General features: G+C 35.2%; 3 protein-coding genes across 4 annotated transcripts; 1 reads left to right on the forward strand and 2 right to left on the reverse strand.

Moving 5' to 3' along the window:
• The first annotated feature begins 350 nt into the window (after positions 1–350).
• LOC141710525 (exocyst complex component SEC15A-like) lies at positions 351–3,628 on the forward strand. Its single transcript, XM_074513089.1, has 2 exons — positions 351–488; positions 827–3,628. Exon 2 carries the CDS (start codon positions 839–841, stop codon positions 3,209–3,211), a length of 2,373 nt encoding a protein of 790 aa, XP_074369190.1. The 5' UTR covers positions 351–488; positions 827–838; the 3' UTR covers positions 3,212–3,628.
• A 97-nt stretch (positions 3,629–3,725) lies between these two features.
• LOC141710526 (metal transporter Nramp3.2-like) lies at positions 3,726–6,846 on the reverse strand. The gene is made up of 4 exons (XM_074513090.1): positions 5,444–6,846; positions 5,132–5,268; positions 4,393–5,045; positions 3,726–4,202 (listed from the first exon to the last, which is right to left on the reverse strand). The coding sequence occupies exons 1-4, from the start codon at positions 6,232–6,234 to the stop codon at positions 3,978–3,980; spliced, it is 1,806 nt and encodes a 601-aa protein (XP_074369191.1). The 5' UTR covers positions 6,235–6,846; the 3' UTR covers positions 3,726–3,977.
• A 1,456-nt stretch (positions 6,847–8,302) lies between these two features.
• On the reverse strand, positions 8,303–10,605 carry LOC141711434 (UDP-glucuronate:xylan alpha-glucuronosyltransferase 2). Of its 2 annotated transcripts, none has more exons than XM_074513872.1 (3): positions 10,283–10,605; positions 9,544–10,165; positions 8,303–9,371 (listed from the first exon to the last, which is right to left on the reverse strand). In XM_074513872.1, exons 1-3 carry the CDS (start codon positions 10,448–10,450, stop codon positions 8,440–8,442), a joined length of 1,722 nt encoding a protein of 573 aa, XP_074369973.1. In that variant the 5' UTR covers positions 10,451–10,605; the 3' UTR covers positions 8,303–8,439. The 2 variants fall into 2 exon arrangements, with proteins under 2 accessions (XP_074369973.1, XP_074369974.1); XM_074513873.1 differs by having other exon boundaries at positions 10,278–10,406.
• Between the last annotated feature and the right edge of the window lie 1,936 nt (positions 10,606–12,541).

The following is a 12,541-nucleotide window of genomic DNA, read 5'->3' on the forward strand; positions in this document are numbered from 1 at the left end:
TATTACAACAATTTTGAAATAAATTATTAGAAATAAAAAATATTGGAATAACATCAAAAACATAAAATATATATGTATATTAAAATTTATAATATTTTTTATTAAAAAACTATTTTATTAAAAAATCACCATATCTATTATTAAAATATATTTTGTACTTATGCAACTCGGCTAAATAGTTAGAGACATTTTTCTCTAATATAAAATAGTCGTTATCTATATTTTATATAGGAAAAATAAATAATTTTTTGAATCAAGTGTTGAAATAGTTATTAGTTTTACCGAAATATGTGCCGTCCTGCTATACAAAACTTACAACCCTCCAACAGTCTGCCACTCTTTGGGCAATCTTTGAATACCTAAACACAAAATTCTGTTAGTACTGTCAAATTTGCCTTTCATGTGTTTTGCATACATAATCATCCACATCAACAAGTTCAGAAAGTGTGCCCATATATTTTTATTTTCGATCTTGGTGTTGTTTACAGGTAAACTGTTACTATTTAGTATTAACCGCATCTTAAGATTTGTTAATTAGTGATTTTAAATAGTTTGTGTTTTTAGATTTATGATTATTAGCTTGGGTAGTAGCAATATCATGCAGTCCAAACATTGAAAGTTTTGATTTTCGGTCCCATGCATGATTACATTATGCTTGACAATATCAAGAAGTCGAAATATTGAAAGTTTTGGTTTCGGTCCTATGCATGGTTACATTAGGCAAATATGCGACATTGCATTCATCTTGGTAGTCTTCATTTAAGTATGTTACCTTATCTTGATATAGATATGGAGGTACTGGCTAAGAATGTTAATTTATGTACAGATTATTAATACAATGAGTGCAAGAGCCAAGAGGAGGACTCTGACAGAGAATGGTGCTGATACAAGTGAAGATTCTGTACTTTTGACATTGATAGGCAATGGAGAGGATTTGGGACCTATGGTACAGCTTTCTTTCGAGGGCGGGAAGCCTGAAACACTACTTCATCAGCTTAAGAATGTTGTCAGGAAGAAGGAAATTGAAATCGAGGAGATTTGCAAGCTTCATTATGAAGAATTTATTGTTGCTGTTGATGAGCTACGAGGCGTACTTGTTGATGCTGAAGAGCTAAAAGGTGAACTTGCTAGTGAAAATTTTCGGTTGCAAGAGGTTGGAAGCAATCTTCTTTTTAAACTTGAAAATTTACTTGAATCTTATTCGATTAAAAAGAATATTGCTGGAGCACTTAAAATGTCGAAGATTTGTGTTAAGGTATTGGATCTTTGTGTTAAGTGTAATGATCACATTTCTGAATGTCGTCTTTATCCTGCTATAAAGGCAGTTGATCAGATCGAGAAAAATTATTTAGAGCATATTCCTGTCAAGACACTTAAGAAGGTGATAGAGAAAAGAGTGCCACTGATAAAATCTCATATTGAAAAGAAGGTGACTACTCAGGTTAATGAATGGCTAGTTCTAGTAAGGAGCAGCGCGAAGGATATAGGACAAACCGCGATAGGATATGCTGCTTCTGCCCGTCAGAGAGCTGAAGATGTGCTATCCAGTCAGAGGAAAGCCGAGGAACAAAGTTGTGTGGGATTGGTAGATATTGCATATACATTACAAGTTGATGATTCTTCAGAAGATTCTATGTTGACGTTTGATCTAACTCCTCTATACCGGGCTTATCACATTTACACTTGTCTAGGGAAACCAGAGCAGTTTCGTGATTACTACTGTAAAAATCGGGTGCTACAGCTGAATTCAGACTTGCAAATCTCCAGTGCTCAACCATTTCTTGAGTCACACCAGCCTTTTTTGGCTACTATTGCAGGTTACTTTATTGTTGAAGATCGAGTCCTAAGGACAGCTGGTGGATTGCTATTATCTAACCACGTTGAGACAATGTGGGAAACAGCGATCTTGAAGGTAACTGCTGTGTTGGATGAACAATTCAAACGCATGGATATTGCAAGCCATCTTCTTATGGTCAAGGATTATGTGACTCTGCTTAGTGCAATCCTTCGCCAATATGGTTATGAAGTGGGGGCGCTTCTTGAGAGCCTCAGGAAGAGTCGTGATAAATATCACGAGCTTCTTATAGCCGAGTGTAGGCAGCAGATTAAAGATCTTCTTGACAATGACACATGTGAGCAAATGGTAATGAGGAAGGAGTCAGAGTACCAAGCAAATGTCCTCAATTTCCATCTCCAGACGTCTGATATAATGCCGGCTTTTCCATTCATTGCTCCATTTTCTTCAATGGTTCCTGAGTGCTGCCGCATAGTTAAATCATTCATCAAGGATTCAGTCAATTACTTGTCTTCTGGTACTCAGATGAATTTTTTTGATTATGTGAGGAAGTATGTTGACAAACTCTTGATTGATGTATTAAATAACTCTATACTTGACAAAATTCAAGGTGGTAATACTGGTGTGTCCCAGGCAATGCAAATTGCTTCTAACACAAATATGCTTGAAAAAGCTTGTGATTATTTTCTTCAGAATGCAGCCCAGCTATGTGGAATTCCAATCCGAGCAGTCCAGAAGCCCAAAAGTAGTTTAAATGCCAAAGTTCTTCTCAAAGCTTCAAGGGATAAAGCATATCTAGCTCTTCTAACTTTGGTAAACAACAAATTGGACGAGTTTCTGGCACTTACGGACAATGTGAAATGGACTTCTGATGATGTTCCCCAGCATTCTGATGAATACATGACCGAGGTTGTGATTTACCTTGACACTATTATGTCCACTGCTCAGCAGATTTTACCTCTGGATGCTTTGTATAAAGTTGGTTGTGGAGCGCTTGAGCATATCTCAAACTCGTACATGGAAGCTTTTCTTAGTGATATTATAAAGAGGTTCAATGATAATGCAGTAGCAAGCATCAACTTGGACCTAAAGGAGCTAGAAAACTTTGCAGATGATAGGTTTCAGAGTACTGGATTGAGTGAGGTATATGATGAAGGTAGCTTCGGAAAGTGCTTGACTGAAATAAGGCAGTTGATAAACCTTCTCTTGAGTAGTCAGCCTGAAAACTTCATGAATCCTGTGATACGTCAGAGGAACTACCATGCTTTAGATTATAAAAAGGTGGCAATGATCTGTGAGAAGTTTAAGGATTCCCCTGATAGTCTTTTTGGCAGCCTTTCAAATCGAAACCAAAATCAGAGCTCTAGGAAGAAATCAATGGATGTATTAAAAAGAAGGCTGAAAGATTTCAACTGAGTGAACTTGAGATCTCTTCCTGATACGTGTTTGGTCCTTATATGTTGCAGCCTGCTTACTAACAAGGATCGGAAGTTAAAGACTGGTTTTGATGGGGAACAGAATTTCAGCTCCAAAGCTGTTGAAGCTGACTCTTTTGGAGTTCACATATGACTTGAAGTTAAAGACTGGTTTTGATGAAGTTTTGTTTCTTACTGTAAATTGATTCAAACCTATTAACTGTCATAGCTGAAAGATTAATCGATAGTTTCCAGATTTCTTATGTACAGTCTTCTTACAAATCGCAATATAGTTTGCTATCCTGCACCAGCTCTAGGCATCAGGTGTGATTGAGTGAGTAGTCATATGCTGCTTATTGATTGAAGAGTTCATTGCATTTTTGCTTGTTTGCTTCTGGCACTTTTAGTTATATTTCTAGTTCTAACTTCAAACTAATCCCTCATACAGCACCTTTCTTTTTCCTCAGTAACTCCTATGAACTCAGATAATTTTGTATCACAAAATAATGGAAAAATTAAAACAATAACCTTTCTTTTTTCACTATTACATGTTTACAAAATTACACAAATAAATGATCATGTACTACTTCTAACTGAGCTATTTTAGTTCATCTACTTCTGAAACAATGAAAAACTACTCTACTTAATTATACACAACTAATTACACCTTTGCTGTGATTCATTCAACCAAAAGTGCTTCGCAAATTCACTATGTTATCTTGCTTTCTAACGAAACTTTGCAGTTTCTATGATACATTACTGTTGGTTCATTGAACAATGTAACCTAATCTCTTGGAGCGAAGTCCATTAAACCAGGTTGAGGGTAGAGCATTTCCATGAGAAGTTAGATATAATATAAATGCAGCATAAGCAACAATCATGCTGCAAACCAAAATTCCAAATACCAGCCCCCTGACTTCTGAGGAAAAAAATTCTAGCAGAACATATCCATTAATCACGATCACCAGAGCTGCCACGATCCACATAATCAACTGCATAAAAAATTAGTAGATATATCCATTAATCATGGTAGGAGAACTTAACGTACTACTGGCTCTTACTTAACGATGTAGTTTAAGAGGTCATTATACTATTTTTACTTGGGGAAAGGAGAGTTAAAAGAACTCGGGGAAAAGAACTGAGCATTTAAGAATCATGGAGTAATGTGATAAATGAACTTACCTCAAAAAGAGGTCCAATTCTGAAAACTCCCATCAGATGCTCATCAGCTACTAGTACGAGAAGTGGGATGAGAGCAAAAGGAATTTGCAAACCTTGAAGCACATTAAGCCATTCATTCAGATGATCAAGTGAAGCATCAGATCTATTATAAACAACAGCTACAATCATAGTTGGTACGATAGCACAACTTCTGGTTATCAAAGATCTTAGCCATTTTTTCAGACGAATATCAATAAAACCTCCCATTATAAATTGTCCTGCGTATGTACCAGTTAAAGTGCTACTTTGGCCAGCAGACAACAAGCCGATTCCCCAGATATAGAGAATTGGGAATAATCCTCCACCATATCTGTGTTGAAGAAATTTCCCGGCATTATGTAAGCCTAAACTATGAGCTTCCTTAGTGTTATAGAATCCTTTAGCAAATACAGTTGTAACACATAAATTGATCACAAAGGTCACAAAAACAGCAATGGTGGATTCAATTGTGTAATAATTAAGAGCCTCTTGGACACAACCTTTCTTGGTTGAATCTACTTTCCTTGATTGTACTAAAGCAGAATGCAAAAATACATTGTGAGGTGTTATTACACAACCAACAATTCCAACAGCCTGTGTAATAGTTTTTCGACTGATTTTTGGAACCAAAAGACCTGAAATAAGGGTGTTTTTGAAAGTTAGACCAATTGTCTCAAAGTACACACTACATTATGGAAGATCAACTGATTAAGTATCACACCTACTAGTAGTTCCTTTTCATTTGGTTTTGTATCAGCAAACATCCAAGCAAATGATAAGGCCATTGTTGAGATAAGAACAGCGAAAACAGCTTCTAGTTTTCGCACTCCATAGTTCTCCAGAAACAAGAAGAAGAAACTGTTCCAGTTAACATAACAAAGGTAATTTCAATAAGTATTAGAACCTGACAAAGCAAATATCTTGTAAATAATATCAAGCCAAGATGATAATATGCTAAGAACATCAGATTAAAGATACAGTCCTCGTAGGTGAAAATTAAACAAACATTAGATCAAGTTATGTGATTTCTTACCAATCAGAAGCTGTAATAATAACACCAGCCCAAAGAGGAACAACACCTTGACTAAGTATTTTAATCGCGATAGCACTCCCAATAACCTCTTGAATATCAGCACCAAATAAAGCCAACTCTGCCATGCACCACAACAACAAGCTTGCCCATCTTGGATACTCATCTCTACAAATCTCAGCCATGTGCCTCCCTGTAACCACTCCAATTCTAGCAGATAAAAGCTGTATCAATAATCCCATCACCGTAGACCATAACAACAGCCATAACAGTGAGTACCCTGCAATTGCACCAGCCTGTAAATCCCCCTCTATATTTCCAGGATCCAGAAATGCAATGCTCATTAAAAAACCAGGGCCTGTGAATTCCCACAGCTTCTTCCACGAGAACGGAGGTGTTATAATGTCATCATCATTTATGACAGAGCGAGCAGAGTCAATGTCGATGGAGAGAAAGTCATCATCATAAAATTCATCATCAACAGAAGTTGGCGATTCAGGAGTTAGGAGTCGGTTAGATTCTTGGGTTTCGGTGTGTGTGTTTATGTATGTTTCTTTAGGATTTGGTGGATAAGGGGGAGGAGGAGGAGGAGGTGGAGAATCCATTGGAGCAGTTTCTTTTAGATTTTTTTTTATTTTCTGGTTTATTGAGCTCCCTGGTTTCGGGCTATGTGTTTCACTTGGAGATTCATCAGAAGTATCTTGGTTAACCTTAATCTGAGGAATCTCAAGAACCTGTTTTAAACTAAAGCTAATAGAGGGATTTTTTCTTAGGACTAACTTTGAACTATTCATGACTGATGCCTCATTCTAGTTCCACTTATCCATAAACACGGCCTTAAAACTTAATCACGATGACAAATGATGGCGCAGAACAAGATCCTGGAGGAATATTTTCTTCACTTCTTTTCGCTCTCTATCCAATGTAGTTCTAAAGTGTCAAAACATGAACTCAGGTCTCAGGATTCAAGTCAGGTGAACAAGAAAGTTAACAAAGAACAAAGTTCAAAAACAGCACTAAAATACTAAGATAACAATCTGCAGAAGATCATTAACATACTTTTATAATAAAACAAAACAAAACTACTAATAAAAAACTAAATCACGAAACAATGATAATTATCACAAACGGATTACCGTCTTCATAATTAGTCTTAATGCTCTAATTTCCCTGTAGTTGTAGTTGTGCCCTTGCTAATCGTCGAGCATTTTTTATGTTAATTAGTTGCAGGTCCTAATTAAAAAGCTTTAAAATTAACTTGCACAAGTACCAATTCACAATCAGAATCTGTCAACCCCCCTCTCTAAGAAATTACAACATTTTTCCATGTTTGATTTTTGTTTCTGCAGACACCAAATCAAATTAATCTTCTTTACTCAATTCTTTTCGGAAAATTGCATGCAAATCAAGATTAGGTGCCTTTATACAGCCATTAAGTCTTTCTTGGCTTGAAGATTTCTACTAGTACATGATCAAATGCAGAGAACAAGCCAATACATAAATTGATTAAACATCTTAATTAAAAGTGGAATATATGCAAAATCTTCATTTCAATTTCTGAAGCAACTTGCATTACAAACTTCCACATGCATGAAAATAAATTAATAGAAAGTTGGAGATATTACCTGGGTTGAAAACGAGCTCATAAAATGTATTATAAATTTTTTCTTTTTTTTGTTGATAGCAACATTAGTAATGAAAGAGAGAAGGAATTTTTTTTTTGTAATTAGTAGTAGTCCATAAATTTAGCATTAAAATTCACAAGGTGGAGATTTACTGCCAAATTAATATGCAAACATATATATAAGGAGAGTTTGTGTAAACGTATGTAATATTTTAATTTTTTTTTTAATTCTATTCGAAAGTTTAAATTACATTTTTTGATTGTTTAGACGTTTTCTAAAAATCGGTTGACTCGAACGACGGGTGAGTCCTCCAATATCGGTATTCAACCAATTCGGTTTTAAACGAGTACTTGACCGAATACCGGGACGGAAAACGAGTACTCGAAAAATCGAGCAGATTTAAAAGCAATAACTAACTAGCTACTTACTAATAGTAATATTGTTGAATGTTTCAAATATTTCAAGAATGTTTGACATCTTAAGAGGAGTAGTTGTAATTGAAAAATATTATATATTGCTTTAGTATGTGTATATTAGGTGCACCTAATTTGGTTAGTTCAACCATAACTCTCTCTAATTTTTCTCTTTTTTAATCTTGTCAAGTGTCAACACATTCTTGCCCTGTAAGTCTATGTTACTTCAACGATTTCTGTTGAAGTTTACTTCTATTTCCTGTGGAAATAATTGAAAGCAATCATCCAATCTTGATTTTGACAAGGCAGCTGATGTTTTAGTTGGTGCTGGACAAGACACTTCTCATTACTCCATATATGATGAAAACAACTCAATGAACAAATTAAACTTTACTACATGGCAAGGCATGTTAAAATCTCGCATCTCCTTGTTCCGAGAGTATAAGATTCTGTTGAGGCCTTTCTCCAACACCTTAAGGTTTTAGACGGACATGTTACTTAAGAACGGATAGAAAGTAACTTTAAGGTTTTAGATGGACTGGTTACTTAACGATGAATAAAAAGTAGATACTCGTGACAAGCGCGACCTTGAGCAGGAAACTTAAAGATTATGATACCTGAACCACGATTGATCTCCGTGTTCTGAGAGTATAAGATTCTGTTGAGGTCTTTCTCTGACATCTTAAGATTTTTGAAGGACCGGTTATCTTAAGAACGGATAAAAAGTAAACTTAAAGTTTTAGATGGACTGATTACTTAACGATGGATAAAAAGTAGATTCTCGCGACAAGCACGACCTTGAGCAGGAAACTTAAAGATTATGTGCAGGTATCAACCTGAACCAAGAATGATCATCATATTAACACAAAATTATATATATGCAGAGTGCATCATATACAAAAGTATAATCATCTCCTAGGGGAAAGAAGAAAGAATCAAACATGAAACTGAAAATTAATTATTAATGCAAGCGGCGTGGATCAGTAACATTGATTTTCCAATGTTCATCTTGCAGTCCCATTTTTCCAGCCAATTTTCTATCCCACTCCAACTCAATCTTCCTGTTCTTCGACAATGCGCAGTACTTCTGCAAGCCTTCTTCCATGCTGTCATGCACCTTCCACCAACGGCTGTGCGCGACATCACTTGCATACACGTGCTGATCACCGATGTCCCAGTTACAATCGTAATCGCGATAGCAGAGCCAAGGCTTCAGCCCCAAGTAATGAATTGCGAACACCTTGGCAGGATCTGAACCGAATAACTGGTTCTTTAAACTTGTCTCCACCGTGTTATTCGACCAAAAATTCTTTAAGAAGTTTACTCTTCTAGGCAATCTATGCCACCATACGAAAACTTCATTTAAGAATCCCTGATCACCTCCATTGTACGAGACTATTTCTTTAGTACGTTGCATTAAAATCTTGAACGTACAAATAGACGGTTCGATCACCATTATACCAGAATTGAAGATGGAACCGTCATTTCCTGTTGCGGTCATTTGGGGAAAGTAAAATAAAATGTCCATGTTACGAAGTACGATGATATCAGAGTCGATGAAGATGATCTTGTCGTAGTCAGTGAGCTGCCATAACCTGAATTTGCTGTAATTATACTCATTGTACGAGTCTTTTTCAGCTTTCGGGTTTCTGATCCTTTTTATCATCCGGATCTTCCACCCTGCAGAGGCCAGAGCTTTACGTTTCGTCAAGGAGATGGAACTGTCTATGAGGAGTATAAGATCGCGCTTGGTTCCGGTTTTGAGAAGTGAGTGTGCTAGAGTAATTGCACCACACACGTATGAATCCGTTGAATGGAGGACGGTGGCGTATGCTTCTCTTGTAGTCTTGGTGCTGTGTTTGATTTTCGAGGCATCGTAAAATTCATCATTTCCTGAAATATTTGTAAAAAGCATGCATACAAGTGTCAGAACTAACAGTTAATTTTCAAGTCCTTAAAAGGCATACAAATCCTAAAAACATGGAAGCCAAACAATCTATGGATACACCTGTAACAAGAGATGGAAGATTCGAGTTCTCGATGAATTTTAAGCACAAAAACAAACCTTTTCCCCAAAGAGGCAAAGCCAAATTGCATGATCCAACAGGCAATGAAAGCTTGAGGTCCAAGCTAACCACATCAGGCTTAAACAACCACCAATCTTCTTCTTGCTTAATCAATTCATGACAAGGAAACAACTCCAACATAGGCCTGCACTTGCTCAAAAACACAATCTTTGTTCTCCCCTTCCTGTCTTTCTTCCCTCTCCCGACTGCCATATTTGCTGCGATGAGGTGAAGTTGCAGCCTCTGCGTATCTCTTCCCCACCCTTCTTCCGGCCATTTACACCCTAACTTTACCACCATCACATCCATGTATCCGTAGTCTTGTAATTTTGGCATTGGAATTTCAGGACAGCTAGGACCATCTATCTCTTCCTCTTCGTCTATCCATTCCGGATACAAATCTTTCCATTCTAATAAATCCGATACTCGATCATAAGTGATGTGCATTAGTTTCCCCTGCATTTCCCATTCACTTAAATCCTCATCTTCCATGTTCACCATTCCAATCTTCATTCCTCTTCCCATTTCATTTAAAAAACTCGGTTTTTCTCTTTTTGTCAAATTTCTTCCACTGCCCTCTGATTTTTCCAACACCGCTTTCATTTTTAAACTGTTGTCCATCTACAAAACATTACCATTAACCAAAACATGATTAGTTAATCACATGAAGAATCAAATACTAGCTAAAGATAGAATACTGATAAAAATATCGATCAAATGGAAGGTCTCTCACCTTACCTTGTGATGGCACTCGCGCAATGAACACCGTACAACTGCAGCTGCATTCTGCTGATAAGCAGAAGAAGATGGACGGAGAAGAAGAGTAGCGTAGACTACAAGGAAGAAAGCTATAAAAAATAGATTAACTCTAATGATCAGAGCCTTTGAAGGAGGAGACTTCATCATTTTAGTTTCTCAAAAGACCTCAAAAGACTATACAACATATATGTACATCAATGCTTAATTCATTACACCTATGTTGTCCAAATGATCACATATGGAATGATAATGTTAGTTGAATATATGTAGTTCAATAGTATTTATATAGGTTGAAGGTTTAAGAGAATGCAAATGGAGGGTAGATGTTGATCATATAGAAATAATTAAACATGTCTTTTTATTTCATATTTGACAATGTATTGTTCCTACTACTACTAAAAAAATAAAAATAAATTAACCACTTTGCTTTATATATATTTCTTAAAGTCAAATCAACAAACTAATACAAATTGCATGAATTTTAAGCTGACACATATACTCTAACTATATGGTTATAGTTTTGTTTTTATAAATTCAAAATTGTTGCTTATTATTGCATGAATTCGAATTAAATATTAGTACCTTTTCGAAAGTTTTCTAGAAACTTTTTTTACTGAAAATGAAAGATACCCTTTTCTCGGCTCCAAAATCACCTGCTCAAACATGCTCAATTAAAAAAAAACCATAGCTTACTTTTACTATGTACGATGGATTTTACAAAAATCTCATATTTTTTAGTAAGATATAAAAAACAAATTATGTTAAGCTCAGTTAAACTAGATTAAGGAGCTTATAAGTGAGTGTGCTTAATTTAGAAGGCAAGGCTCAAGTGACAAAATGGTAAAGCTAAGATTGAGAGTATGTGGATGGAGGAGGATGAAGGAGCTGGGCATAACAACTGTTTAGTTGGCCTTTCAATTTCTTGTTTTTCAATGAGTAAATATTGTTTGCTTTTGCTGTGGTTTAACATGATCCAATGCTTAATCAAACTCTTAATTGTATTTTAATCTACCTATTCAGGTGTCTAATACTACTATTTTCTAGTTTTTTGTTTAGGAGACCAAGTGATATTGACAAATTCTAATTATTAATGAGTTGACTAAATACTAATAATGACAAAGGATCACTTATAATCTTTTTCTTCAAAAATGGTTTACTTCACTTTTTTATATTACTCTCTGCATCTCATTTTATTTGTCACATTTGACTTTAACCCAGTCAAATTAACTAAAATTTGACTGAAAATTATTAATATTTAATAGTTGAACAGAATAAAAAAACTACATCACCGGAAAGTAGATTTAATCTACTTTAATATATAATTTTTAGTTTTTTTGAAATAATATAAGAATAATGTTTAATATTTGATAAAAAAAAATTGGTCAATTTGTCTTCTATAAAAGAAAATGTGACAACTAAAATGAGATGAAGGATATATCATTTATTCGAAATTAAAAAATTTGTTTCGTCTCTCTGTCCATTTCAGAACTCATACAATTACACCCCACCAATAAATTGCAATTCAACTAATTTTAATCTTCTTAAATTCACTTGCCAATATTAAAAGAGAGGCTAATTTCTATTATTCTCTAGAACAAAGTTCTTTGCAACTCTAATTGGTCAGACATAATAAATAAAATTAAGTAAATGTGTGATCAAAGTTGTGAATGAGAGTTAATTCTGTGCTCATTTCGTTCGCAAATTTGCACTCTCGCTCTTCTTTTCTCTTTTAACAGACACCCTCGCTATTTTACGCATCCCTCCTTGAGGTCTTGCTCCCGAGTTCTTTTAAAAAAAGAAGTGATAAGAAAATATAGTACTTCCGTCGTGAAAGTTTCTTAAATTTACATCCAATCCATTATCACTTGCTTTCGCTCTTTTTAAAAACCAGGGAGCACGGGTAAATCTCAAATCTCCATTTAGTCCTTAATTTATTGATTCCAACAAAAAGATGCGTACTAATTGCTGAAAACATAAATACATAATTAGCCACATTAACAAGCATACTAGATGCAGAAAAATGGAAAAGAATAATACTCCACATTAAAATATAAATCTGCATACTCCTTGATTGTTTTGTATACTCGTCAATTTCATTACATTTAGTCCGGATTAAAGGGACTACTTATGATTTGCACTCATTTCCGCACATTTTCTAGTAAATTAAGGGGACTACTAATCTTGTCATCTGCCTAATTCATAATCCTAAGTAAACTAGATAGAACTACAATCTAGTCT

Source organism: Apium graveolens, chromosome 3, assembly GCF_009905375.1.
Source record: "Apium graveolens cultivar Ventura chromosome 3, ASM990537v1, whole genome shotgun sequence".
In the NCBI taxonomy this organism is placed as follows: domain Eukaryota; kingdom Viridiplantae; phylum Streptophyta; class Magnoliopsida; order Apiales; family Apiaceae; genus Apium; species Apium graveolens.